Below are 26,786 nucleotides of genomic sequence, written 5' to 3' on the forward strand. Positions count from 1 at the left end.
GCAGCTGGAGGACATCCAAACGCAACCTATACCGCCGCAGCTGGAGGACATCCAAACGCAACCTATACCGCCGCAGCTGGAGGACATCCAAACGCAACCTATACCGCCGCAGCTGGAGGACATCCAAACGCAACCTATACCGCTGCAGCTGGAGGACGTCCAGACGCAACCTATACCGGTGGAGTCTGCGACGCGGACTGTTCAGGCGGTACAGCAGGTGGTGGAGCTGGAGGACGTTTAGACGGTACCTACACGGCTCATCCCTCCATGAGGACTCCTCCAAATTTCCTGGACTACCCTCCATTCGACACGGCAGTGGCTAGAATGTACCCGGATAGACACATGGACTCGTGGGAGATGATGGGACTCACGCCTCCAGGTTATTTTAATCTTCTACATTAACCGTTAACAAACATGCATAATGTGTGTGTAGATCTTAGATCTTATAAACGTCGTGGATACAGCCATTGCCATTTGTATATTACACACAACTTTCTTTATGGGACTTTCACATGCATTTTTCTATCTATTTCTTTCTAGAACAAGATTATCGTATAAATCTACCCTTCCCTCTGAATATACTACTGATCATGCGCAGAACGATATTAGACGTGAGTGCTAACTTGGAGCTTTTTTTCGCTTACTAAAAATATAGACTACTAAAAAATTTTAATCAAGATATAATTGATACGTGTATTTATTATTTTGAAAATATTTGTCATATTATTTCAATATACTTTTTATATAAATTTTAAACAAAAATTGAACTACTTTAAAAATAGCTATGATGATTGGTTAACACATATAACCAGTAACCAAGGAAACAGATAGATTTGTGTCATTTTTTTCATAGCAAAACAACTGTTAAAATTGCCTTAGATCTATCAAAAATAGTAGATAAAATAGTACTTAAACCGCAAGGGTAGATTAAATGATACCTTAACAGCGAGGATAGGTTAAAGGCTTTATTTCTTTTCGCACGTTTTTTAATTGCTTCCATTTTTGAAAATTTTTGTATTCCTTGTCATAAGTTATTCGGGATTTAAATGGTACTAAAGTAGTTTGGATATGGCATTTGTCGCCTCAGCCTAAATATCTGTTGGTACTTATTTCGTTTTGAGCCATGGTACAAAGAAAACAAGGTATGATCGATAGCGGTTCCAATTTCGTTAAGTTTGCGCATACCACCTGGGACGTCACACGCCATAAAAAATATCCATATTGTTCAATTGCCACTAATAAAAAAGACCTAAAATAGGAAAGGATTAGGACATAACCCCAAAAGTGATGTCAAATCATCGAGCTTGATATTTGAAAAATTATTTTCACATTTATTGTGTCATCTGTTTGACAATTTGAAATTGGCGCGCGATGCTTGCCGACCAATGGTGCCGTTTATGACCTGTGACGTAGTGACCAACTTGCGCAATATCATACCTTGTATTCTAAATATTGACTCAAAACTGACAACTAAAGAGACAGCTTTATTTATTTGTCAAATTACATAGAAACCAACACCAACCCAGGACAATTTTTTTTCTTCTCGTAATAAATTCCTTGAAATAATAATTTCTGAATATTTTTTAAAACGTAACTGTATGGAAAAAAATATTGTTTTATACACGACGATAAAATTGCATTATCGTCTTCCGAAATTAATTTTTTCGGTCGACGATAAAATACCATTTTATCGTCTTGTATAAAAAATAACTATTATATTTTCTAATTTATGAGATAAAAGTGACATATGCCCAAAAAAAGACAGACGATTGGTCAATCAGTGTCAAAGACAAAGATAATCAGAGAGTCGAATATCGCTGACGTGTCTTCAACAAATATGAAGCGAATTTCCTTATCCCAAGTTTATAAGATCTAAGATTCTATCGCAGATCGATACTAAAACAGATTATTTTTATTTTTCTAGGACCGGATACGCCGCGAGGCAACAAAACCCATCCTCCACGCTACGCCAGAAAACTCGATTTCTCCGACACTCAGGACTCTCCCCCGCGACCGTTCTCCCCTAGCCCGCATCCCTACAACTTCAACGTGAACAGAACCTGCCCAGGAGCGGGCTCCGCCTCCAGCGACCAAGACAGCAGCGTGGACTGGTTCAGGCCCTACATGACCAGCACGAACCAGGCTACCGGTCGTACAGGAGCTCGCAGAGAGATCTTCGACAGCATCAGAGTAGGTCGGTCTCCAGGACCAAGCGGAGTGTCCAGGTCCAGTCCCCAAGACGTCTCGTACGACTGGAGCAGCGAGTCCGATCCGATCTTTGGACCCCAGAGGTCGATACCCAGGTCTCCTTCTCCGGGACCTAGACAAGATGTTCCTGGAAGACGATTGAACTTCACCAGCGATTCTTCAGGAGCCGGAGCAGGAGCCTGCGTTGAAGGTATATGTGCAGAAGAAAGCTTGCCTTCGATGTTCCAACCTAGGGCGACTAGCACGAGGCTTAGGGAGCAGAGATCTCCTTCGCCTAGACCTAGACGTGAAGCCAGAGGGGGAGGATGTGGACGTGGATGTCCAGGGGTTGCTGCTGGAGGAAGACAGAGAACTTCAGGTGCTGGAGCTCGTGCTGGACGAAGAGGAGGATGTGGAGGTGGATGTGCAGGGGTTTCAGATAGCCCTCCTTCCTTCTTCCAACCTGGAGCAGCTAGCACGAGGCTAAGGTCGTACGATTCTAACAGCGCGAGATCTAGGCGTGAAGGTTCTTCTGCTGGTTACGAAGCTGACGAATCGTCGTGTTTTTGCAACTGAAACATGCAAATCGATTTCGCCGAGTAAAAGAATGGGAGTTTCAGCAATAAGTGTTTCAGCATAATAATCTGTGATAATAAATGCCAAAGATATTCATTAATATGTAACAAAAAGATAAATAAATGATATGATATAATGATGATTGTTTCTTTCTTATTTTAATGATAGAGCCTGCCAGCTATAGTGTTGTTATTTAATCATCAGGAGATGATTAAGACTAACCTAAAAAGTACAATTTGAGCGTTTATATACTCGCTCAATGGGTACCGAGTGGGCGTGGCAAGATCTTGCCAACCGAGTCAGAGCCCACCGAGCGTAACAGTTAGATTTCCGCCACTAGAGTAGTAGGAACAAAGAACTTGAAGGAATTGGACAGCCTGTAATTTGAGACTTGTTTAATAAATTTTAAATTATTAAGATCTATACAATGTTCTTTATCAACAATATGTTCAGCAACGCAAGATTTATCCGGTCTACCATATCTTATCTGAGCTAAATGTTCTTTAAATCTAGTTAATATTGATCTTCTAGTTTGCCCAACATATTTCTGATTACAATCTTTACAAAAAATTTCATAAATACCCGACCTTTCCAGTGAAGGTGTTTTATCCTTTGGATTACCTAATAAAGTCCACTGCTAGACGTAGGCCTCCCTCGATAGCTTCCATAACTCCCTATCTTGATTAATTTCCATCTAGCTAGTAAAATACCCTTTATGTGTAATAGACCTGACTAAAATAATAAATCTACTAAAAAGTTTTATTTATTTACTTACTACTGAAAGGTAGTATTGACAAAACTTTAAATTTCCTACCTACAATAAATAAAGTACCAAAAAATCCGTCAAAAACTTGTCAAAAAATGTAAAAAATCCACAAGTCACAAATTTCGAAATTTCAGAGAAATCATATTTAGATTTTTTTTTCTCAAAATTTTAGTGTAAAGTTTTCCGAAATTTTAGTGTAAAGTAATTTTTCAAAGAAAAACTCAAAATGGGTGACTGTGGCTGTGCACCGTAAGTAACTAGATATTTTGTAAGCATTTTATAGCATCTATTTATAGTAACTAAGTATTATTTTATTATATAGAAGAAAATTATTTCGGAAGCAGTTTTTGTTGTCATAGTTCATTTACTAACATAGGAATCCCATTCCTAACTTAGGAATGATATTCCTAACTTAGGATGATATACCACATAAAGATTATTAATAAAAATATAAGATTTCTTATATCACTGTTTTATATTAAACGGGATGACATTCATTTAACTTGATTAAGATAATAGTAGATTATTTTCTTTTATCTATGATTAAGATTTTTGCAAGTTTATTACAAATCTTCTGTAATCATGTAGAGGTTGAGTCAACGATAGAGTAAAGTCCATTATCTCATTTGTTTCCAGGTTGACAAAAAAAAATGTTAAATATAAAAGTTATAGGGAAGATTAAGATACACATTTTAAAATTATTAGTAGTAGAGTATACAGGGTGCTTCTTCTTTACTTATTTCTGAAACACTCTGTATAACAGATGTTTTAATGACTGTTTTAGCGGAGGACAAAGACAATCCAGAAGGCATCATCATAGAAGATCAAGAGGTCATCACCAAAGACCTCCAGTGCCATATGATAGGCCGATGGTGTAAGAAATCAAAATATCTGAATTTTAAACCGTTTCTCAATGCTTTTTGGGGATATTTTAGATCCAGACCTACTGCTCCACCCTCTAGAATACCCCCCTGGAACTGTGGTCCAGGTTTAGCAAGACAAAGAGAAGCCAAGTAAGAATCTTATCTAGTAGTTTTATATTAGCCTATGTGGTGATTATTGATAGTGCATCCTCACTTAAATTTTGAGTTTTTTAAAATAGACTCGATATTTTTCATGAAGTATAGACAATATAATGCAGGTCCCAGAGCGGCAGCCGGAGGAACTGCCCAAAGAGCACGTCTAGACGAAACCTACAACGTTGGAGCTAGAGGGGGACCTGGAGGACGCTTAGATCGCACCTACACCGTTGCAGGAGGACGTCCATCCGGCGCGTTGGACAGAACCTATACCGCTACAGCAGGAGGTGGACCTGGAGGACGTTTAGACAGAACCTACACAGTTGCAGCAGGAGGTGGACCTGGAAGAAGTTTTGACAGGACCTACAACGCTACAGCAGGGAGTGGACCTGGAGAACGTTTAGACAGGACCTATACTGTTGGATCTGGAAGAAGTTTCGACAGAACCTGCAACGCCACAGCAGGAAGTGGACCTGGAGGACGATTAGACAGAACCTACACTAGAGGTGGGATTTCTAGTTCCTTGGGAGGAACTAGTTCCTTAGTTCTAGTTCCTCCAGAGGAATAGTTCCTTGAACTAGGTCTTTAGTTCACAATAGTTTCCGACTAACATTAACATCCCCTTTGGATTTTGTTGTCAGTCAAAACTATTCACAGTATAATCTGTATAATTTTTATAATGTACAAAATATAACTAGTCTTTTAATTAGTTCCTCTAGTTCCTCTTAGTTCTTTCGGTCCGGGACAGGTAACATACGGCTGGCACTCTCCACTCGCGCCAAGCATCGGGCTACGATCGCGCTGGCCGATCTGTTGCCGTCGCATATTATTATTTATATCGCTCACAGTCTAGATCCCGAAATACGCCCTGAATAGGTTGGAATAGTTCATTGGAACGAGTTCGTTCACAAACTACACACCTCTAACCTTCACCGTTGCAGGTGTAGGTGGACCTGGAAGAAGTTTCGACAGAACAGCAGGAAGTGAACCTGGAGGACGTTTAGACGGCACCTACACAGTTAGATCTGGACGAAGTTTCGACAGAACTTACAACGCTACAGCAGGAAATGGATCTGGAAGACGTTTAGACCGTACCTACACCGCTGCAGCTGGCCCTTGCGCAGGGGAAGGCGCAACATGTCTGGACAGCACCTACACGGCTCATCCCTCGATCAGGACGCCTCCAAATTACCTGGACTATCCTCCGTTCGACACGGCAGTGGCTAGAATGTATCCGGACAGACACATGGACTCGTGGGAGATGATGGGACTCACGCCTCCAGGTGATATTAATACTCTAAAGGCGCGTACACGCTAGAGATGGGAATTCTAGTTCGTTGGGAGGAACTAGTTCCTCCAGAGGAATAGTTCCTTAAGAATAGGTCTTTAGTTCACAATAATTCCCGACTATCGTTGACATACCCGTTGCTTGCTAATGGGTTTCGTTGTCAGTCAGAACTATTGACAGTATGATCTGTATAATTTTTATAATATAAAAAAATTAAAAAAGAAATTCAAATCAGAGTTCGAAAACTATATCACAAATCAATTGGAGCAAATAATACGAAAATTTTACGAAAAATTGCATTTTTTATCACTTCGAGCTTTTTGTTTTTGTCTAAAAATTCAGAATATCTACTTCGTTTTATAAGATATTTCTTAATTTTAGGGACCTAAAGTGAAACATTCCCATAAAATATTAAAAGAACAACCTAAAAATCAACGACAGTTTTTGGTGGTAATTAGGTCGGCTGTGGCAATAGACAAGGCCGAATCGTCGTCGCCTTGTATTATATCTCGGATCTGCCGACTGAATAGATTTCCGTGAAATAGTCTTTTAACTAGTTCCTCTTAGTCCTTTCGGTCCAGGTCAACTAACATACGGCTGGCACTCTCGCCTAGCATCGGGCTACAATCGCGCTGGCCGATCCGTACGTAAACTAGTCTTGTATTTCGGTCACAGTCTCGATCCCGGAATAGGTCCTGAGAAACTAGTTCTTTGAGAAACCGGAAACTAGTTGGACACCTCTAGATCTCCTCATTATATCCATTGATTTGATATTAAAAAAGGTTATTTCTAAATTTCTAGGTCCCGACACGCCGCGAGGCAACAAAACTCATCCTCCCCGCTACGCCAGAAGACTCGATTTCTCCGACACCTCAGACACACCACCGCGACCTTTCTCCCCCAGCCAGGGTTCATCCAACCTCAGTAGAGCATCCCCGCACAGCGGCGACCAAGACAGCAGCATGCGCTGGTTCAGACCCTACATGGACAGCTCACATCTCTCCACCGGTCAAACGACAGCTCGAAAAGAGATCTTTGACAGCATCAGGGTGGGCCGGTCTCCAGGACTGAGCGCAGTGTCCAGTTCCAGTCCCGAAGACGTCTCGTACGATTGGAGCAGCGAGACGGATCCGATCTTTGGAGCGCAGCAGCGGTCGAGAACGAGATCGCCTTCTCCTGGACCTCGACAGGAAGTTCGAGGAAGAAGACTGAACTTTTCCAGCGATTCTTCGGCGTGTGAAGCCTCCCGGGGAGGTGTTTGTGAAAGCGGGTACTCTGGAGATGTTGAAGAAAGCTTCCCTTCGGTGTCTTCACAACCTGGACCGAGTAACGCAATGTTTGGTGCTGGAGGAAGACAGGAAGAGAACTGGAGTCCGATGCCTATATTTGAGGCAGCTTCGTACGATGATTATTCTACAGAAGCATCTTCTGCTGCTAGTAGAAGACAGAGAACTCCCGCAGCTGGTGGACGTTTAAACAGAACCTACCCCCCTGTAGCTGGTGTTAGAGCTGGAGCACGTTCAGACAATTCCTTCACCACCGCGTCTGCCATCTGCTTGGGGGCCGGCGCAACTTGTCTGGACGATAGCTACTCCGCTGGAGCTGGAGGTGGATCTGGAGGACGTTTAGACAGGACCTACGACGCTACAGCTGGACGACGTTTGGACAGCACCTACACAGCTCATCCCTCGATCAGGACTCCTCCAAACTACCTGGACTATCCTCGGTTTGACACGGCAGTGGCTAGAATGTACCCGGACAGACACATGGACTCGTGGGAGATGATGGGACTCACGCCTCCAGGTGATTTTAATACTCTAAAGGCGCATATACGCTAGAGGTGGGAATTCTAGTTCCTTGGGAGGAACTAGTTCCTTAGTTCTATTCTTCCAGAGGAATAGTTCCTTGAACTGGGTCTTTAGTTCACAATAGTTCCCGGCTAACATTGACATCCCCGTTGCTTGCTAATGGGTTTCGGTGTCAGTCAGAACTATTCACAGTATGATCTGTATAATTTTTATAATGTATGATATATAATGAGACATGTAATTGCCTATGTTAAAAATATATAGCTACGAAAAATTGCATTTGTCATCACTTTTTGTTTTTGTCTAAAAATTCAGAATATCTACTTCATTTTAAAACATATTTCTTAATTTTAGAAACCTAAAGTGAAACATTCCCATAAAATATTCAAAGAACAAACAAATTACGCCAGCTGTGGCAATAGACAAGGCCGAATCCATCGTCGTCGCCTTGTATTATACCTCGGATCTGCCGACTGAATAGATTCCCGTGAAATAGTATTTTAATTAGTTCCTCTCGGTCCTTTCGGTTCGAGACAAATAACATACGGCTGGCACTCCTGCCTAGCATCGGGCTACGATCGCGCTGGCCAATCCGTACGTAAACTAATTCCAAACCAAACTGAGGAAGTAGTTCTTTGAGAAACCGGGAACTAGTTGGACACCTCTAGATCCCCTCATTCCATCCAGCGATTTGATATTAAAAAAGGTTATTTCTAAATTTCTAGGACCAGATACGCCGCGAGGCAACAAAACCCATCCACCTCGCTACGCCAGAAAACTCGATTTCTCCGACACCTCGGACACTCCCCCGCGACCCTTCTCCCCTAGCCAGGGTCCATCCAACCTCAACGTGACCAGAACCTGCCCATCGAGTAGCAGATCTCCCCACAGCGGCGACCAAGACAGCAGCATGGGCTGGTTCAGACCCTACATGGATAGCTCACATCTCTCCACCGGTCAAACGACAGCTCGGAAAGAGATTTTTGACAGCATTAGGGTGGGCCGGTCTCCAGGACTGAGCGGGGTGTCCAGGTCCAGTCCCCAAGACGTTTCGTCCGATTGGAGCAGCGAGACCGATCCGATCTTTGGAGCGCAGCGATCGAGAACGAGGTCGCCTTCTCCTGGACCTCGACAGGAAGTTCGAGGAAGAAGACTGAACTTTTCCAGCGATTCTTCGGCGTGTGAAGCTTCCCAGGGAGGAGTTTGCGAAGACGGGTACTCTGGAGATGTTGAAGAAAGCTTCCCTTCGGTGTCCCAAGCTGGACCGAGTAACGCAATGTTTGGTGCTGGAGGAAGACAGGAGGAGAACTGGAGTCCGATGCCTATATTTGAGGCAGCTTCGTACGACGATTATTCTCCAGAAGCATCTTCTGCTGCTAGTAGAAGACAGAGAACTCCCGCAGCTGGAGGACGTTTAAACAGAACCTACCCCCCTGCAGCTGGTGCTAGAGCTGGAGCACGTTCAGACAATTCCTTCACCACCGCGTCTGCCATCTGCTTAGGGGCCGGCGCAACTTGTCTTGACGACAGCTACTCCGCTGGAGCTGGAGGTGGAAGACGTTTAGATAGAACCTACGACGCTACAGCTGGAGGTGGAGCTGGAGGACGTTTAGACAGCACCTACACGGCTCATCCCTCGATCAGGACTCCTCCAAACTACCTGGACTATCCTCGGTTTGACACGGCAGTGCCTAGAATGTACCCCGACAGGCACATGGACTCGTGGGAGATGATGGGACTCACGCCTGCAGGTTATTTTAATCCTAGATCATATTATATACTTACGTGGATAAGTAAATCACTATGGAATGGTCATTTTTACGAGTGTTTAGAAAGTCCAACGAAAAAAAAATCAAAATATAGTTGTATAAACTTAAAATTAACTTCTCACTGAACACACTTGCATCCTTGGCTATATAAAAACTGTCCATAAAAGAGACATACAATATGATGACAATGAAAAGTTGCTTTCCATAATATTGTATAATTTGTACTTTCTAAAGCGTATAAAATTGTGCTTATTTTGGAAATACGTGTAACTTTTAATGCGCTTGCGTAAAGTAAGGTCCTCGAGAAAGACAAACCTATCGAAAGTTTCATAAGGGCAATAAAGAAGGTTTGAAAATGGCATGTCGTGATGCTGGAGACATATTTTTTAACGCTAATCTTATGGCGTTGATTTATCCACGTAAGTATATAATATGATCTAGGGTAATACCGTATGATCGAATAAAAACGGCGTCAGCGATGGCCTATGAAACAGGACACAGAAGAAGGAATAACTTTATTGTAATTATAATAACGTTATTTCTTCTTCTGTGGCTATGAAATGAAGATCGCTGTCATTTTATATGGAAAATGTCATCGATGTTCATTTCATAGCCATCGCTGACGCCGTTTTTATTCGATCATATAGGATCATACATATAGTCTTTAAATGAATAACTTTGAATTTTGACCGTTATTTTTTACCAACATTGCAAATATAAAATCCCTCTGTCAAAAAAGTTACTGATATTCTTTAAATTGAGTGCCTGAACGAGTCAGATAGGTAACTCTTTTTACTTTTGTGAAATAGAAAAGGAAAATAATAAAACAAGTGACAGTTCTTATCAAGACGATTCAAAGTCAAGACGAAATGTTATAATTGTCAAAAGTAAAATGTCATCAACTTTTGACATTTCTAAATATCAGACCAATGCCGTCTCTAATAGGACAGCCTCGGAGCGAGATTTATGACGTCACGCTAGTTAGATACCACGGATTAATAAATATGTTGTAGAATACATGGAAAATATAATTATTCCTCGTATTTTTGGTTTGTATTTTAAAAATGATATAGTTTACATGAAATATACATAATATACAGTTAATAAATACAATATTTATATACTAATTTAGAGTAATAAATACTTTGGCAAATAAACTATGAACCAAACAAATGCAATTTGGGGTTTGAAAATCGATCTAATTTAACAAAAAAACATTATTATCTACTAATAGTGATGTATTGTTATTAATGTTCGAAAAATTATATTTGCAAATAATACACTATCATAAAAAAAATGCGTCAGCGATGGCTATGAAATAAAGATCGCTGTCATTTTATATGTAAAATTATTCTAAAATTTTTGATTTTCTTGGGATTTAGGTTCGGAAAAAACGCTGATCAAGTTTTCATTTGGTTTTTCATTATTTTTATTTGGTTTAAATAAAACGTTTCGGATAACATTATAGCCTTCATCAGTGTTGTGTCATATGAAAAAAATAGTGTCGAATATAGTCCAAAAAATTACATATAAAATATTCACACCACACACTACATAATGTTTACTACAATTAATAAACTAATATAAACTTGTTAAAAGATGACCACATATATTTTAAAATTTTATTATTCTTAACACTAAAACTATCTACTTTGACTATGAAGTACGATTTCAGCCATATTGTAAAACATTTGCTGCATTTGTATGGTTCACAGTTTATTTGCCAAAGTATTTATAACTATAAATTGGTATATATATTGTATTTATTAACTGTATATTTCATGTAAACTATATCATTTTTATAATACAAACCAAAAATACTAGGAATAATAATTATGTTTTCTATGTATTCTACAACATATTTATTAATCTGTAGTATCTAACTAGCGTGACGTCATAAATCTCGCTCCGAGGCTATTCTATTAGAGACGGCATTGCGTCAGCATAGCCGCAAGTTGCTAACCTAATAAAATTAACACTAGAAAAGCCCGCGAGAACTGTCAAATTCAAAGTTATTCGTTTCACAGACTATAGCGTTAATCCCCCGATACATTTTATCCAGTAAATTAATACCTATTAACGTTATTTCATTTTGTTTAGCTCCCGATACGCCTCGAGGTAACATAACCTATCCTCCCGCCTACGCCAGAAGACTGAACTTCTCCAACGATTCATCAGCATGCGAAGCCTCCCAGGGAGAAGTCTGTGAAAGCGGGTACGCCGGAGACGTAGAAGAAAGCTTCCCTTCGATGCCTCGACCTGGGCCTAGTAACGCGATGGCTGGTGCTAGAGGAAGACAAGCACCTGCAGCTGGTGCTGGACAAAAAGCAGCCGGAGGAAGACGAAAATGGGGAAGCCCGACGCCTGCATTCGAGGCAGCTTCGATCTATGGTTATTCTCCCAGCGCCGCTTCTTCTGCTGCTAGTGGAGGACAGAGATCTGACGCGTGCGTAGACGACGGCGCGTCCTGTCTGAACAGCACCTACACTGACGCATCCGAAGGAGGTGGACCTGGAGGACTTTTTGTCATGACCTACCCCCCCGTGACTGGTTATAGGGCTGGACCACGTGCAGACGGCACCTTCACCACCGCGTCTGCCATGTGCCTAGGGGGTGGCGCGGCTTGTCTGGACGACAGCTACCCCGCGCAGCCCTCAGAAAGGACTCCCCCGGACGACATGGAAGTGCAAGGAGGATACGGGAGTAGATACATGGACTCGTACGAGATGATGGGACTCACGCCTCCAGGTTATTTTAATGCTCTAATAAAGGCGCGTACACGCTCAGCGCGCAAAACGTTTGTGAATATTAATAGATGGTTATAAAGCTTTTGCACGATGGGTGTGTAGTAATAATTCATAAACTTTGAATCTATACTAATATATAAAATCCTTAAGTGACTGACATACTGATTAATCACGATCCTGCTCAAACCACTCAACGTAAGACGCTCAATTTTGGCATACAGGTTGATTCTAGGGTGTAGAGGTTCGACAAGAAGGGATTTTTCAAAATTCCAGTTCCAAGAGGGTGAAACCACCCCTCAAATATTACAATATTTTTTATTTAAAAAACGGTCAAGTTTCCGAAAAAACGCTTAAACACGTATATTTTATTTTGTTTTTTTACATATTTTAAGATTTTTTAAAAATGTATACAGGGTGTTTCGAAAAATCTGGTCGACTTTAGGGTGTAGAGGTTCGATAAGAAGGGATTTTTCGAAACTCGAATTCTAAGGGGGGGGGGAAACTATCCCTCGAAAATTAAAATATTTTTTATTTAAAAACCGGTAAGTTTTTCGGAAAAACTCTTAAACTCGTATATTTTATTTTGTTGTTTTACATATTTTAAGATTTTTTATAAATTTATACAGGGTGTTTCATAAAATATGACCATTGAGTAATCACGATTCTGCTTAAACTGCTTGACGTTTAAAGCTAATTTTTGGGAAACGGATTGACTGTGGGGTGTAGAGATTCGATAAGGAGGGGTTTCTCGAATCTCAAATTCCAAGAGGGTGAAAACGCCCCTCAAATATTATAATATTTGTTATTTAAAAAACGGTTAGTCTTTCGAGAAAGCGCTTGGACAAGCATAATTAATTTATTTGGTTTTTTTACATATTTTGAAATTTTTTAAAAAATCATACAGGGTGTTCCAAAAAGTTGGGTAATTTCTTAACCCCGATTCTGCTTAAACTGCTTGACGTAAAAAGCTTATTTTTGGCAAACGGATTTTTCGAAAGTCAAATTCCAACGAGATGAAACTACCCCTCAAATATTACCAAGTTATACAGGGTGTCTCAGATTTTAATCGGGTAAATTTAATAGACGATAGAACTTGCAAAAATAAAACAAAAAGTTCATATCAACTTGTAAGATTTAAAGCTTCCTTTTCGAGATACAGGGTACCATTAGAATACCAATTATAACATTAATTACCAATTAGAATTTATTTTTTTCCGCAAGAAGTAAGCAAGATAGACAAAAAGTCAGGGGACAAAAAAATAATATTTTTAATTACTAAATCCAAAAATAATATTAAACTTCTAAAAAAGCAGTGGCGTGCCTATTTTTTCCTTTAAAATAATTTAACAGTGATGCCCCACCGCCGCCCTTGGCCATTAAACTAAAATTTAATCACATCAAATTAAGTCCCATAGTAAAATCGATTAAATAGTTTTTCAAATATCTTAATTTTTTTTCTTGTTTAAGTAATTTTAACACCCTGTATATCGAAAAGGAAGCTTGAAATCTTACAAGTTGATATGAACTTTTTGTTTTATTTTTGCAAGTTCTATCGTCTATTAAATTTTCCCGATTAAAATATGAGACACCCTGTATAATAATATCGCCATATTGTTTTTTCTTGTGCTGACATAAATGTGAGAAAATTTTATCCAGTTTGTATGTTAATGGAAATTCTTGCTTTGCTTTATCATCACCATTACAAATGATTAATTCGACGCGAACGAAGTCGCGGGTACACGCTAGTTATTGTATAAAATTGAATAATAGCAAATCGATTTAATTCTAGTTATCTAACGACTTTTGTTTTCGATTTTCGTTATAACCCAAATTTCAACCAAAAATGTTCAATTCATGTCAAAAAAATGAAGAAACACATTCCAAAAAATTGTATTAATCAATAATAAATATGTAAAAAGTAAAAATAAATATGTAAAAATATGGAAAAATTAAAAAAAACGATTAAAAAAAAGTCGCCTTGACTAAGATTCGAACCTCCTTACTACGTCTGCTCCAACGTCATAGCAGCGTAAAGTCCTAACGTTTTAACCACGCGGCCACCGAGGACTTGAAAGATTCTATATGTAAAATTCTTACTTATAAGATAATGTTTAGTGAAAGTACTTTTTAATTTATAAACATTTATTTAATTCTGTTTTTAGTATTTGTTCTTATAGCGGCAACATAGATACATTATCTGTAAAAATTTCAACTATCTAGCTATAACGGTTCATAATATAGACCTTTGTGACAGACGGACGGACGGACAGCGAAATCTTAGTTATAGGGTTCCAGTCTTTACCCGTTTGGTACGGGACCCTAAAAACGTTATTTCTATTTTTCTAGGGCCTGAGACACCGCGGCGCAACATAACCCATCCTCCCGCCTACGCCAGAAGACTGGACTTTTCCGGTGATTCTTCAGAGTGTGAAGCCTCCCATGGAGAAGCTTGCGGAGGCGGCTACGATGAAGACGTAGATGAAAGTTATTCCGCGTTCCAACCTGGGGCAGCTAGCTCGACGTTTGCTGCTAGAGGAAGACAGACGGCCGCGGGTCCTGGAGGTCGTGCAGCTGCAGCAGCTGGCCAGGGGCAAAGACCTGGGGCTGCAGCTGGAGGAAGACAAAGATGGGGCAGTCCCACGCCTGCGTACGAGGCTAGGTCCATCTATGACTATTCCAGTACCGAGGGATCTTGGAGTGGGGGTTCATCTAGTGGAGAAGGCCAATCCTCTTGTCGTCCTTGTCGCCATACCTATTAGAAAAACGAGGATTTTGGCTATAAGTGTTTGTGATAAAAGCCAAAGATATGCAATATGTTACCAAGAAATAAATATACGGTATATATGATAATAGTGGGCATTTTACTTGAATACAATCGTCGTCTATTAAGCTGTACTGTTCGGGTCGCTCTCAGGGGTCGGGTAAAACGGGTATGTGGCCGAAGGAAATATCATAACCAACATGACATACAGGCCAGAGACATCGATCTGTGACGTCACCGCACTGTTCTGGCTTTTGTATTGTGCCATATGGCACTGCATATAGTTTTTGCATAAATAATAGTATTTATTGATAGTTTTGCCAGATATAAATATGAAAAATATTATACAGAAAGGTATTAAAAAATAACATTAACTTTTTATCGCGTTAAAGTAATTGAATAGCATTAAAATTTAGATCTAAAGCACGAATATTAATATGAAATAAACTTACAGCATAAGATGAACAAAATAAAATCTAGATAATAAAAAACGTGTCCGAAAATTGCGTTAGCGAGTATTTAGCAACTAGTAATAATATACCTTGTGATAAAAAGTTTCCAAATATTAAAAAATTTGAAAACTATACGTTTATCGACAAGTTAAGAAAATGTATTGTTTATGATAACGACAGAATACATTTTAAAGTTTAATTAAAAATAATTGTAAAAATTTGCCTAGCATATTTAAAAAATATGGATATCAGATAGAATTAACTATTAACATTAAGTAATTTGTAGTTCGATGTTAATTACTAAAATTCCAAACACACGTGCTTTGATTAAGGCTTGATTAAGGTTTGCAGAGCTTCAGCATTTGCCATAAAATAGGGAGCAATTTGTTACAAACCCATATAAGTTATATATCACTGTAATCACAAAACTTCATTCTATTTCCGTATTCTAACGGAATTTTAAATTATGTCTTTATTTTCGAAAAAATTTAGTCCAAACATAAGGAATATTTTATTGATGTTTGACCATCAAAATCTTAAAAATAAAGAAGTTGTCTAAAAATGTGCTACAATACGGTATAGTATAATCCTTTATCTTTAATTTCCTTCTTCATTTTTGTAAAAATACATAGCCATAGGGTGGGGATTCTTCAAATTTCTGTTTGACGGTTTATTTGACACCTTCGAATTTGATTTGAAAATTTGTGGATTTGTCAGTCTTTACTGAGCTTAGTTTATGTTATTTTTTATTTATTCTACAGCTGGTAGTCGTTTAAAGGTAGTAAATCTAACTTGTACTAACCTATACGTAAAACCATCTTAGATACTGGCTTTTTTCAAAGTCCCAAGACTGTGTGATGAGTTATAACTCGTTATAACTCAAGAAAGAAAGACACAAAATAGATCTGTAAGTTCGCGATGATTAACCCTCCTACAATACATTCTACATCAACTCAAATTCTACCAAAATTCTTATTTATTTATTTACTACTGAAAGGTAGTATTAATTAAATTTTAAATTTTATACCTGCAATAATTAAAACACCAAAAAAAACGTCAAAAACTTGTCAAAAAATGTTCAGCCAATAAGTCACAAATTTTATAGCAATTAATTTTAGAAATTCTCTCTTTCTCAAAATTTTAGTGTAAAGTCCTGGTTAGTTTTTTAAAAGAAAAACTCAAAATGGACGATTGTTATTGTGGACCGTAAGTAACAAAATATTTTCTAAGTATTATGGAGAAAACTATACATAAAGAAGTATTTTATAACAAACGGAAATAAATAATATTTTTCCTTTATGAAAAAAAAAACTGACTTAAAATTAACTAATCAATATTTTTCCCTGTATTTTCTCTCTATATTATTTACTACTTGTAAAAATTAATTACTATACGTCAAATATATTGTAGGGGACCATCAAGAAGAGTTCCTCGTATGGGAGCGAGCAGTTATGGCTCAAGAGCTCCACCACCATATGACAGGCCTTTGCCACTGTAAAAAAATAAATCTCTCAATTTTTTATAATTTTTAACGTGTTTTGGGACTATTTTAGATCCATGCCCACTGCTCCGCGTCCCAGGAGCCCCCCTAGAATGCCCACCACAGTTCCAGGTCACGTCAGACAAGGAGGATACAAGTAATAACCGCATTTGTCTATATTATACAGGGTGGTTCGAACTGTAATGGTGAATCTTATGCAATATAATATTCTGCAAATTATTGAATTATTATAATATTGATTGTTGAAGGTTAATCACCTATAAAATGTTCCTACTCAATTCAATCACACTTTTTTGAGTCACCCTATAGAACTATTGCCGGATCCTGTAGATATGTTTTAATCGGTAAATTGATATTTTTAGCCCAGATGAGACAATCACCAATATCCTGGATCAAACAATAAGAGGGTAGGTATAGTACAGATTTTTTACAATATTTTTATTAATAAATTTGCTTTTTTTGTAGAGACTCCACTATACTCAGAGCCCCGTAAGTATTTAGTATTTTAACAAACCAGCTTCGCCATTTTTACGCTTAAATCTACGAGGGAGATCAATAAGTTATAATAACAGAGCTGATAACTTCTAATTTCTTTGAGTTTAATTTTATCTTCTGTCTTATTCCGAAAAGATATAGCATATGTTCCGAAGAAAATAACATATATCTACATATATAAAATGCTAATGTTTATCTGTATCGTCTCTACTGAAGTAACGACTTGCTCTAGAAGTTTTCTTTAGTTTGTTTTTTTACTAAAAGATAGCTATTTGGGTCTTCTAAAAACTGTCGTCGCCGGATTTTTTGTTTTTCATTTAATCCTTATTTAATTAAAAAAATAAAAAGTAGTTTTTTTTTCTTAGTTATAAGGGTTATACATAAAATAGTATTAATAGGGTATATTTTTAATTATAAAAACCGCCCGTATAGACAGCCAGAAAGGTTAGAAGAAACTTTGGACGAACTCAACAAGCTAGAATATATCGAACGTCAAAATGTCGAAGACGATCTTAGAGAGTTTCAGAAAAACCGCAGAAAACTTGTTTTCAATGTTGTTTCTCTTCAGTTATCCAAGGTATTCAAATTACACACTGGTCTGCACAAAAATGCTTTTTTTTTGGCTGTTAGAGGGCATCAAACTTTAACACATTTTTTAACAGATTTTAATAACCGATATTCCAGTGACAAAGCTCAAGTAAAAAGTTTTGTTTTTGCAGACTAGTGTAATCATTTTTTTAATATTCCAGAAAAAAATACATGTTTCATTATTTCAGACCAAGAAAAGTCTCCACAAAGCCGCAAAGAAACTGGGTCTTAAGTGATTCTTAAAAAATATGTGCAAATGTAACAAGTCTAATAAAAGTTTCATTATTTTTTGCAGATTTTTAATGAATTTAAATTTAAAGTTATAATAAGTACAGATTTTCCACAATAGATGCCGCTAAATTTAGCAGACTAATTGTTATACGATAAAGGATACTGTACAAAAAACTTTAACTATTAACTCATAGATGTCGCAAAACGTAGTTAATAAAGAGATTCTGTAATAGATGGCGCCACACGTATTTGTAGTTATACAACTATATAACAGATGGCGCAGCATGTAAACTTTCCCTACTCTATCATAGATGTCGCCACGTATTTCTAATGTTAAGATTTCACAATAGATAGAGCCACAAAAAATTTTATTTTGAAATTAAATTTTTTATTAATGAAATTAACAGATAAAAATAACAAATTTACAAGAACGTTACAAATCAAAGTCTTTAGGTAAAGTGCCCCTTCTTTTAGCCTCATCGTAGTTCCTATAAAAGTCCGAAAAATCTACGTAGGCAGCTATTTTGTCATCAGGTCCAATTCCATCATCGGATTCAGTCTTGGCATCTGAAGAACTTGTAGTGTTTGTACGAATGGTGCTGTTTGTAGTTTCCGTGTTACAAGTCGTCGCACTACTCACAGGGAAATCGTTTTGTATGACCAGAGGGCTGAAGGTAACCGTAGGATTTGTGGGTGATTTTATTGCGTTCGGCATTGGGAAGTTGAAATTACGTAAGACTAGGGTTATATCTTCTCTTTTTGGAGTGCAACTGTGGTTTAGTGAGTTGGACATGTACCAGTCGTGATGGAGACGCACTATTTTGTCTACCACAGCCTGAGCAACTCCAGTTAATGTAGCCTGTTCCCTGAACTACATGGGAAAAATTGTATTAGAACCAGTAATTTCTTTTTTACTTATAGAGATATCAGTAAAATTGGCGTGTAGGTCATCAAAGATGCCCTACTTCTGCCAACTTCTAATGACTCTCTTATATATTTATTTATTCACCTGATCAACAACAAACTGTGCGATATTTCTATTAACTTGCTCAGTACCCAGAAACTCCTCATAAGATTTATACAAGCCTGCCGTCATCAAAAGCAAAAACCTACACGACTCATCTATCACAATACCTCCATGTATATCAGGCTCAGCAATCACAGGCTCTTGAGTTGCTTTGTACAAATCCTCGAAATCCTTATAACCACCTTTAACCAAATAATTTCCTAGACACCTTGTATTTTCCTGATTACCTAATCTTGAACCTAAAAGACAACATACAATATAAAATAAACCTTTTTAAGTTTTTTTTATACTGTTTCTCAAAGACTTTGTGCTGATCCCGATCTGAGATAACCTCAAAAGTTCGTCTTCGTTCTGTAAGTCATGATCTACACTAATTTGAACAACTTTCAACACAGAATTTGCATCGGTTTGGCATAGTAGGACCCTACAGTTCCCACATTGGCCACGTAGAGTTTGTTTTTGTATACCAGAGCCACTGCAGCTGCTGTTCCGATGCTAGCTCACAGTTAAGCATATTTATTTTGTCCACCACCTCAGGAACTTTCTGATACACCTCGTAGGAATTTAAACCCTCAGGTAAGTCGTACTGTAAGCTAGTTCTTTCCGCTAAAGTGTCTCCTAATGTCTCTAAATACCCTTTTTCTACAGTTAAAAACGCTTGTCTTAAAATGTCCTTTACGTCTTCATCAGATTCTTTTTCAGTTAGCTGGGAGAAGTATATCTCTGCTGTCATTCTTTGCGAACAGAAGTCAGCGGCTCTTTTGCCTTCGTGGCCGTCGAAAACAGCGTACCAGTAGAAATCGTCATTGAATTTGAAATGGCAACTGTAGTCCTCGTAAGCATGGTCTTCTTGAGGATGTCCATCTTCTCTGTAAATTTGGTTAGTGGAAAAGCCTATTCCTGTGTTTTTGCAGACCGGTAGATCGTCTGTCCAGCTTTCGGAGTTTTTGTAGCTGTTTTGTTGTACTTTTAAAGATCTCATTATAAAATTACGCCTACACTAATATAAATTATTCTTTTCAAAAGAAAAAAAGAACTGTTTTGGTTTAATATTACGTAGTTTAGAACAGTTAATACTAAAACTATAAAATAAACTCAAAAAAACTTATAAAATCTGAAATATTTCTGTAGTATTTTTATTATTTTTGTTTTTATAACCTCATTTTGGGAACTTGTCACTTCGAACAGCTGTTTTTGACGTTAACACTTATCACAAAGTTGTATTTACACAACACCAAATTAAGGAAATTCATGGGTGGATTTACACTGTAAAAATAACAGAATATTTGTTATTTTATTAATAACCTTCATTTTTGGACTATATCTTCAAATAAAAGAACTAAGAAAGGGGTAAAATACTATTTTTAATACTCATACATTAAATAATTAACTTATCAGGTTTTTTAGCTTTTTGCTCGATAAGTTTCATTCAGACACTCAAAATTAGTGGAAAAATTACTGGTCTCAATTAACGTAGGACTTTGTTCCTCTAACTTCAATGTAAGCATTCAGAACGTCAAAATTAGGGGTAGTAATTTTCAATTAGTAGAAAAAGTTAACAAACATTTAATTTTCTCTTTTTTTTTTCTTTGATTATCATCCGTCCAGGGAAATTCTGGTTAGAAATCAAAAGTTTATTAATTTACCCAATTATTAAGCTTAAAAATAATTACTGAATAAAAAAAACACAAGTTTAATACTTATCAATATTTATTACTTTACAAGAGAATTCGTAGGCCTATATAAAAAATAATAACAATATTTTGTATGTGCGCGCGCTGTTTTTTAACTTATATAAATTATTACTGTCTATAAATCTAAGGCGATGGCATCACTTTCAAGCGGTCGAAAGCTGCTTTTTCTAGAGCCTCCCTGTGATCAGTATGGGCGATATTTATCAGAGCGTGAGCCCTCTGTCTCAGCGATTTACCGAACAGGTAGGCGATCCCGTGTTCTGTCACTACGTAGTGAGCATGCGCCCTTGTCGTGACAACTCCGGCACCTAAAATCAAAGGAATTTGTTTAAAACGGCTTAAAATAAATGCAGGAAGTTTCTCGAAGGAAGATTGAAAGTAAGAAATGGTTCTTTTTTATAGGCTTGATTTCAACAAATAACGCTTCAAGAGCAAAAATCGGAAATTATCAGTACATATATGTTGATCGCGTTAAAATAATATTGAAATCGTGGTTTTGCCATAATATTTAAGTATTTTAGTTTTTTGCTAGTGCAGTTATTGAGGCTATAAAACATTCAGGTACACGAGGTTTGTATGATGTAAAGCAGTTTCGGGTAGTAAAAAATAAGTGAAAAAGAATTCGAACTAGGCGTCGCGTCGTGTTGTGTTGTGACAATTTCAAATGTTAATAAAATTGCCGAAAAAATGTTAACGCGTAAAGAAGAGCGTAATTAGGGCGTTGTTGGGTGCAATAACATTCGATAACTCAACTTTCCCGGATATTCAACTCTCCCGAAGCAACGTTTTATAACTTCATAGTTTCTCACACCGATTTGATCAAAAGCAAAAATGGATTCAAGCAGTTCGACGAAACAAGTGAGTAAACAAAGTGCTCGTTGCATAATCAAAAAATTGAATAGACATATATTATGAGAGGATAAAATATAATTAGCAATATTAATGGTATACTTTTTTAATCACCTAGTGACTAAATGTTTTATGAACATCTTCTAAAATTATAATTATGTACCTTAAAAAAATTCGTTATAGTTTCGTTTCGAAATAGCCCCAATTATGCCCCACTAGCAAAACCGATGATTAAAACTATGCTCGCTACCGTAATTGAACTCATATAAAAAGTTTTTAACTAGTATAATAAATTATAATACAAGTTAGACCTTCTGCAGATATCAAAATATTTACTTTTTTATTTTTAGTTTTAGAATTTTCACAAATTATACTTCCTAACACTTAATAATAAATGTTTCATATTCTCGCTATTTAAATCCGTGTATTGGTAAGTACTAATTGTTTACGATGTTCTCCGATGGTGGCAGCGCCGGCGGGGAATGCACTAAGCCTATAGATTTGTTGTATGTAGTGTTTTATTAAACACAATAATTGTACCAACTTATTTCTTTGTAAAATAAAATAAACTAGTTTGAAATTAAAATGACAGACACATCAATCACTGTCCAGGATTTTCTCGTCGAACAGAATATATAGAGTGAAAGTAACAAAATTGACAGGATAAAAACCTACCTTGTTTGATCGTTGGGACTATCTTAGTATCTCCCTTGTTCGTTGTGGAGGGCAGAGCGATGATGGGCTTGCCTTTTCCGTCAAAACCTTCGGCAGCACCTCGTAAAAAGTCAACTTGACCTCCGAACCCTGAGTACATCCTTGTACCTATCGAGTCTGAGACTATCTGTCCTGTCAAATCTACCTCTATGCACGAATTGATGGCTGTCATCCTTGGGTTCCTTGCAATAATACCTAGCAAGAGAAAGAAGATTTAAAAACTATTCAATATTAGTTTGTTTTCAAGGATATGATTTGTATAATTATTTCTTATATTTATATTGAGCGAATTTTGCGAAATACGAAAAAAATATACTTTAATTATCTTTATGAACTTACTGGTATTATTCACATAATCCACCACCAACATCTCAATAAATGGATTATTATCAACGAAGTCATACAGCGCCTGCGTTCCAATAAGGAAAGAACCCACTATCCTGCCTTTGTGAATGATCTTCCTGTTGTTGGTTATGCAACCCCTGTTCACCAGGTCGATCACGCCCCCGGCAAACATCTCAGAATGGATTCCCAGATCCTTGTGATTGGTTAGAGCGGTAAGAACGGCATCGGGTATGCTTCCAATACCTAATTTTGAAATATTTAAAAAATCAGCAAATCTACTGAAAAAATGTAAGTTTGGCAACACCGCAATTTTTTCTAAATTCGCCAATTTGAGCTTCAGAGTAGAAAATAAACATAATATTATAATTCGGCAATTCTATTGAAAAATTACAAGTCTGGCAACGTCGGTGCATTTGTATTTTTGGCGAACATCTCAGAACAGATTTCCACATCAGTAAGAATTGTATTGGGTATAGTTCCAATACCTGATTTTAAAATCTAAAAAAAAATCAGTAAATCTACTGAAAAAATATAAATCTCGCAACACCGCATTTTTTAAATTCGCCAATTTGTACTTCAGACTAGGAATTAAACATAATATTACAATTGAAAAATTCTAATGAAAAAAAAATCTGGCAACGCCGGAGCCTTTTCGTCTATCAATCTGAGCCTTAGAGTGAAAAATATTATAATAAAGTAACCGGAAAAGGGCTATATTTGCAGCGTTGTCAAGTGTTACTTACCCATTTGCAGCGTTGCCCCATCTTCGACCAAATTTTCGGCGATATTTTTGCCGATCTTCGTTTCGACTTCGCTGGGCGGTTTGCCGCCGTGAACTGGCAACGGTGTATCGACTTTGACAGCGTAATCTATGTGACTGATGTGGATAATACCGTCGCCGAACGTTCTAGGCAACTTGGGATTCACCTGAGCTAAAAAATAAATAGAAAAAAATAGATTATGGCCTAAAAAAGTGTTTCTTTTTTCAAAAAAAGTCTCACCTACCTACGATTATTTTTGAATGCGTCATACCGGCTCTGACGCAATCGACACTGGTACCTAAACTGCAGTAACCATGCTGATCTGGCGGCGAAACCTGGTATAATTATGTATCTTTAAAAAAATCGATCATTTTTACTGGTTCTAATGTCTAAAACGAAAATCAGTAGATTTGGGGAAAAATTAAAAAATCTGGCAACATTGAACTGCACGTTATAACTAGACGAAAAGTTTAAATTAAAAACTTGTAGCCAACATAATATATTCTCTGACGTAGTTAAGGGTAAAAAAGGTACTTGATATACAGGGTGTAAATGGAATAGTGCGAAAAAATTCAGGGCAAGACTGTTATTCTGAGAAAAGAAGGGATATTCATATATATTTTTTGATTGGTTCGCCGTTTTTTTTCTCAAATTTATTCATTTGTACACCCTGTATATTTATAAATACCGCATAATCGAAAAAAAAACGGCGTCAAAGACAGCTGGGAAATGACAATCGTTGATAATTTTGGCGAGGTCAATCTCTATACGTCATTAAAAATTGACATAAAACTTGTCAAAATTAACACTACTTATAGGAAATTTAGAAGAGTAGTATAGGTCAAGTAAATAACATCTAGGGCTTGACCTCGCTAGAATTATCATCGATTGTCATTCACCAGCCAGTCATTGACGCCGTTTTTTTTTTCGATAATGTATATGGTATTTAAATCTCATTAACTGGGACATAGTTTTATTTTATATTTCTTTATCACATAAAACGTACAGTGACTCTATACTAAGTAGTAAATTATTTACAATTGATAAAACTGTTTTAAATAAATAGTCTTATGTTTTATTTTTGCTTTCTAAACAACCTTATCTTTATGTACTTAAATATCAATGCGGACAATGGTTGCTAGATAGATAATTTAAATGTATTTTGATGTACTCCAAGCATAAAATTGCAATCGCAAAAGAATAACTATTATTACAAACTAATAAGGATTATTTTTTCATTAAGTCTGTTGTGATTTAAAATAGCTAAATATAAGTACTTCTATCTGTAGCTCTAAAAAGTTTTGTAAAATATACAAGAAATTTAAAAAAAAAACATAGGCGTGTTTCTGGGGATAAATTATCATTTTATGTAAACTATTTATCTATTTAAAAAAACAATTTTACCTGAATAACAGCTATGTCAGGCTTGATAATTTGTTTATAAAACAGAAGTGGGATTTCTGACAAAAATATGGGAATAGCGTCACCCCTGCCATCAGCTACAGCCTTCCTCACATTGCCTCCCATAAAAAACGAACAAGACCTACAAATAATAACTCCATAAAATAGAAGAAATGGAGAAATATTTTCTATAGTTTGACTTGCCTAAAAATACCCTCACACGAAGGGTCAGTGTAAGCTGCGGGACCTTCCGTGTGCATATGACAAACTGTAATGTCTTTTAGGTTTTTCTTTTTACCCACTTCTGTCATAGCTGTCAACAGGGCTATAGGGGTGGCCGCAGCCCCCTGAGAAAAAACTGTTTGGCCTAAAAAGATACACCAAAAAAAAATCAGGCATTTATTACATCTGAAACTTTATTATTTATTTAAATAAACCAAACATTTCTATAGAAATTTTAAAAATTTCATCATTTCACAGAAAATTGTATTACAAACTACAAATAAACACCACTCAAGCATATAATTAAGTACATTTTATACGAGTTTGATAAATAGATGTAAGAAAATAAAACAATTTTCTTAGAATTTGGTCCTATAAATAGACTATTAAATAGAATTTGATCTAAATATTCCAATAATATCAGGATAAAGTCTGGATGTGAACGTTCTGTGCCAATAAACTCATGTTCAAAATATAGCTAATTTAATGAAAAATAAGCCATATTTATTAGTCTAACACTTTGCTTCAATTCTTGACTGAAAAAAACATCTCTTCTAATAATAGATTTCACACAGAAATAAATTATATCAATTCTACAAATTAATTATATAATATTTTCCAGTCAAATAAAGAACACTCATGATACAGAAACAAGATAAAGAAATGAGTTATTACTGAATTAAATACTTTAATACTTTTTATCAGAAATATTTCAAAATATTCAATAAAAAATATGTTTCTTAACTGAAAAAATAATCAAACAGGCCAAGTCTATGTTTAATATTATTTTAAAACTGATTGGAGATGTCCCTAATTAAAATAACAAACAGAAAAAACTCGAGAACTTAATCAAAAATAGAAATATTTGAATAACAAATTTACCACGTTAAAAAAACTGAATTAGACATATTAATTCAGCGTTTGATAAACCACATACCAGTCATAACAAGCTTATTATTGAAAGAACGTACAATATCAAAGACCAAAGTTCACTAGCGTGCATTTAAGTTGCATTAATTCATTGTCAATAATATGTATAAAATACCATATTTGATATGGCTCACATACCTGACTGTAAATCTTGAAAAGCCTCCTCTGCGGTCACCCATTTGGGTTCTTTTCCCTGAATGGGTTGAGCGGGTTCGTTAACGTACGTAAAATAAGTTCTGGGAGCCGCTACTGCCTTCAGGGGCAAAGCCCTAGCTCCAATCTTGTTGGACAAACTTCTTAATGTTACTGCCATGTTTTTCTGGGGGTTTATACAGCCAGGAAATGAATCGTACACGTAGAACTGATTTGAAGGTTTATCCCACCCGTAACAAGCTAGATGGAAATTGATACTAGCTGAAAAAAAATTAAAAATATTATGAACCGTACACAGGTTTAAATTATTTTTGACAAGTACGTGCGATTCGATTGACGTTTACAGATTATGGATTATATCAGTGGTAAAATGTTATTTATGATTATTATTTAATTAATCACAAATATTTACGGTATTTCCTGTAATTCTCAATTATTTCTAAACAGTTTAAGTTATTTTTCTTAAATATTTAAATTAAAATAAATAAGGCCGATAAAATAG

General features: G+C 36.7%; 5 protein-coding genes across 12 annotated transcripts in view; 3 read left to right on the top strand and 2 right to left on the bottom strand.

The window, feature by feature from the left end:
* The window catches only part of LOC115891858 (AT-rich interactive domain-containing protein 1B-like), a 21,049-nt gene extending 18,155 nt beyond the window's left edge, over nt 1–2,894 (top strand). For 4 of the 8 annotated variants that reach the window (XM_030912444.1, XM_030912446.1, XM_030912448.1 and 1 more), the window contains exons 10-11: nt 14–379; nt 1,925–2,894. In XM_030912444.1, coding sequence (XP_030768304.1) covers nt 14–379; nt 1,925–2,763 — 1,205 coding nt within the window. In that variant the 3' untranslated portion in view covers nt 2,764–2,894. Of the gene's footprint in view, nt 380–1,924 lie in introns of all 8 variants that reach the window. The other 4 variants (XM_030912442.1, XM_030912441.1, XM_030912447.1 and 1 more) reach the window with 2 other exon arrangements.
* A 732-nt stretch (nt 2,895–3,626) lies between these two features.
* On the top strand, nt 3,627–15,010 carry LOC115891857. The gene is made up of 9 exons (XM_030912440.1): nt 3,627–3,778; nt 4,314–4,403; nt 4,465–4,542; nt 4,657–5,054; nt 5,490–5,831; nt 6,638–7,639; nt 8,370–9,395; nt 11,514–12,161; nt 14,507–15,010. The coding sequence occupies exons 1-9, from the start codon at nt 3,756–3,758 to the stop codon at nt 14,917–14,919; spliced, it is 4,020 nt and encodes a 1,339-aa protein (XP_030768300.1). The 5' UTR covers nt 3,627–3,755; the 3' UTR covers nt 14,920–15,010.
* Nucleotides 15,011–16,442: 1,432 nt separating this feature from the next.
* On the top strand, nt 16,443–18,245 carry LOC115891800. Its single transcript, XM_030912359.1, has 7 exons — nt 16,443–16,579; nt 16,784–16,867; nt 16,927–17,010; nt 17,237–17,281; nt 17,340–17,363; nt 17,802–17,946; nt 18,146–18,245. The coding sequence occupies exons 1-7, from the start codon at nt 16,557–16,559 to the stop codon at nt 18,191–18,193; spliced, it is 453 nt and encodes a 150-aa protein (XP_030768219.1). The 5' UTR covers nt 16,443–16,556; the 3' UTR covers nt 18,194–18,245.
* A 325-nt stretch (nt 18,246–18,570) lies between these two features.
* On the bottom strand, nt 18,571–20,403 carry LOC115891859 (TGF-beta-activated kinase 1 and MAP3K7-binding protein 1-like). The gene is given in 5 exon segments (XM_030912452.1): nt 18,571–19,059; nt 19,198–19,454; nt 19,506–19,646; nt 19,649–19,708; nt 19,711–20,403. Coding segments are annotated over 5 exon segments (1,383 nt in total). The 5' UTR covers nt 20,198–20,403; the 3' UTR covers nt 18,571–18,621.
* A 504-nt stretch (nt 20,404–20,907) lies between these two features.
* Nucleotides 20,908–26,659, bottom strand: LOC115891860 (4-hydroxybutyrate coenzyme A transferase). Its single transcript, XM_030912454.1, has 8 exons — nt 26,270–26,659; nt 25,184–25,346; nt 24,983–25,121; nt 23,823–23,913; nt 23,561–23,749; nt 22,812–23,060; nt 22,434–22,667; nt 20,908–21,217 (listed from the first exon to the last, which is right to left on the bottom strand). Exons 1-8 carry the CDS (start codon nt 26,442–26,444, stop codon nt 21,033–21,035), a joined length of 1,425 nt encoding a protein of 474 aa, XP_030768314.1. The 5' UTR covers nt 26,445–26,659; the 3' UTR covers nt 20,908–21,032.
* Nucleotides 26,660–26,786: the final 127 nt, after the last annotated feature.

The sequence above is a fragment of the Sitophilus oryzae genome, unplaced genomic scaffold (genome assembly GCF_002938485.1).
Source record: "Sitophilus oryzae breed Bouriz unplaced genomic scaffold, Soryzae_2.0 scaffold_119_pilon_pilon, whole genome shotgun sequence".
NCBI classification, from domain to species: Eukaryota; Metazoa; Arthropoda; class Insecta; order Coleoptera; family Curculionidae; genus Sitophilus; species Sitophilus oryzae.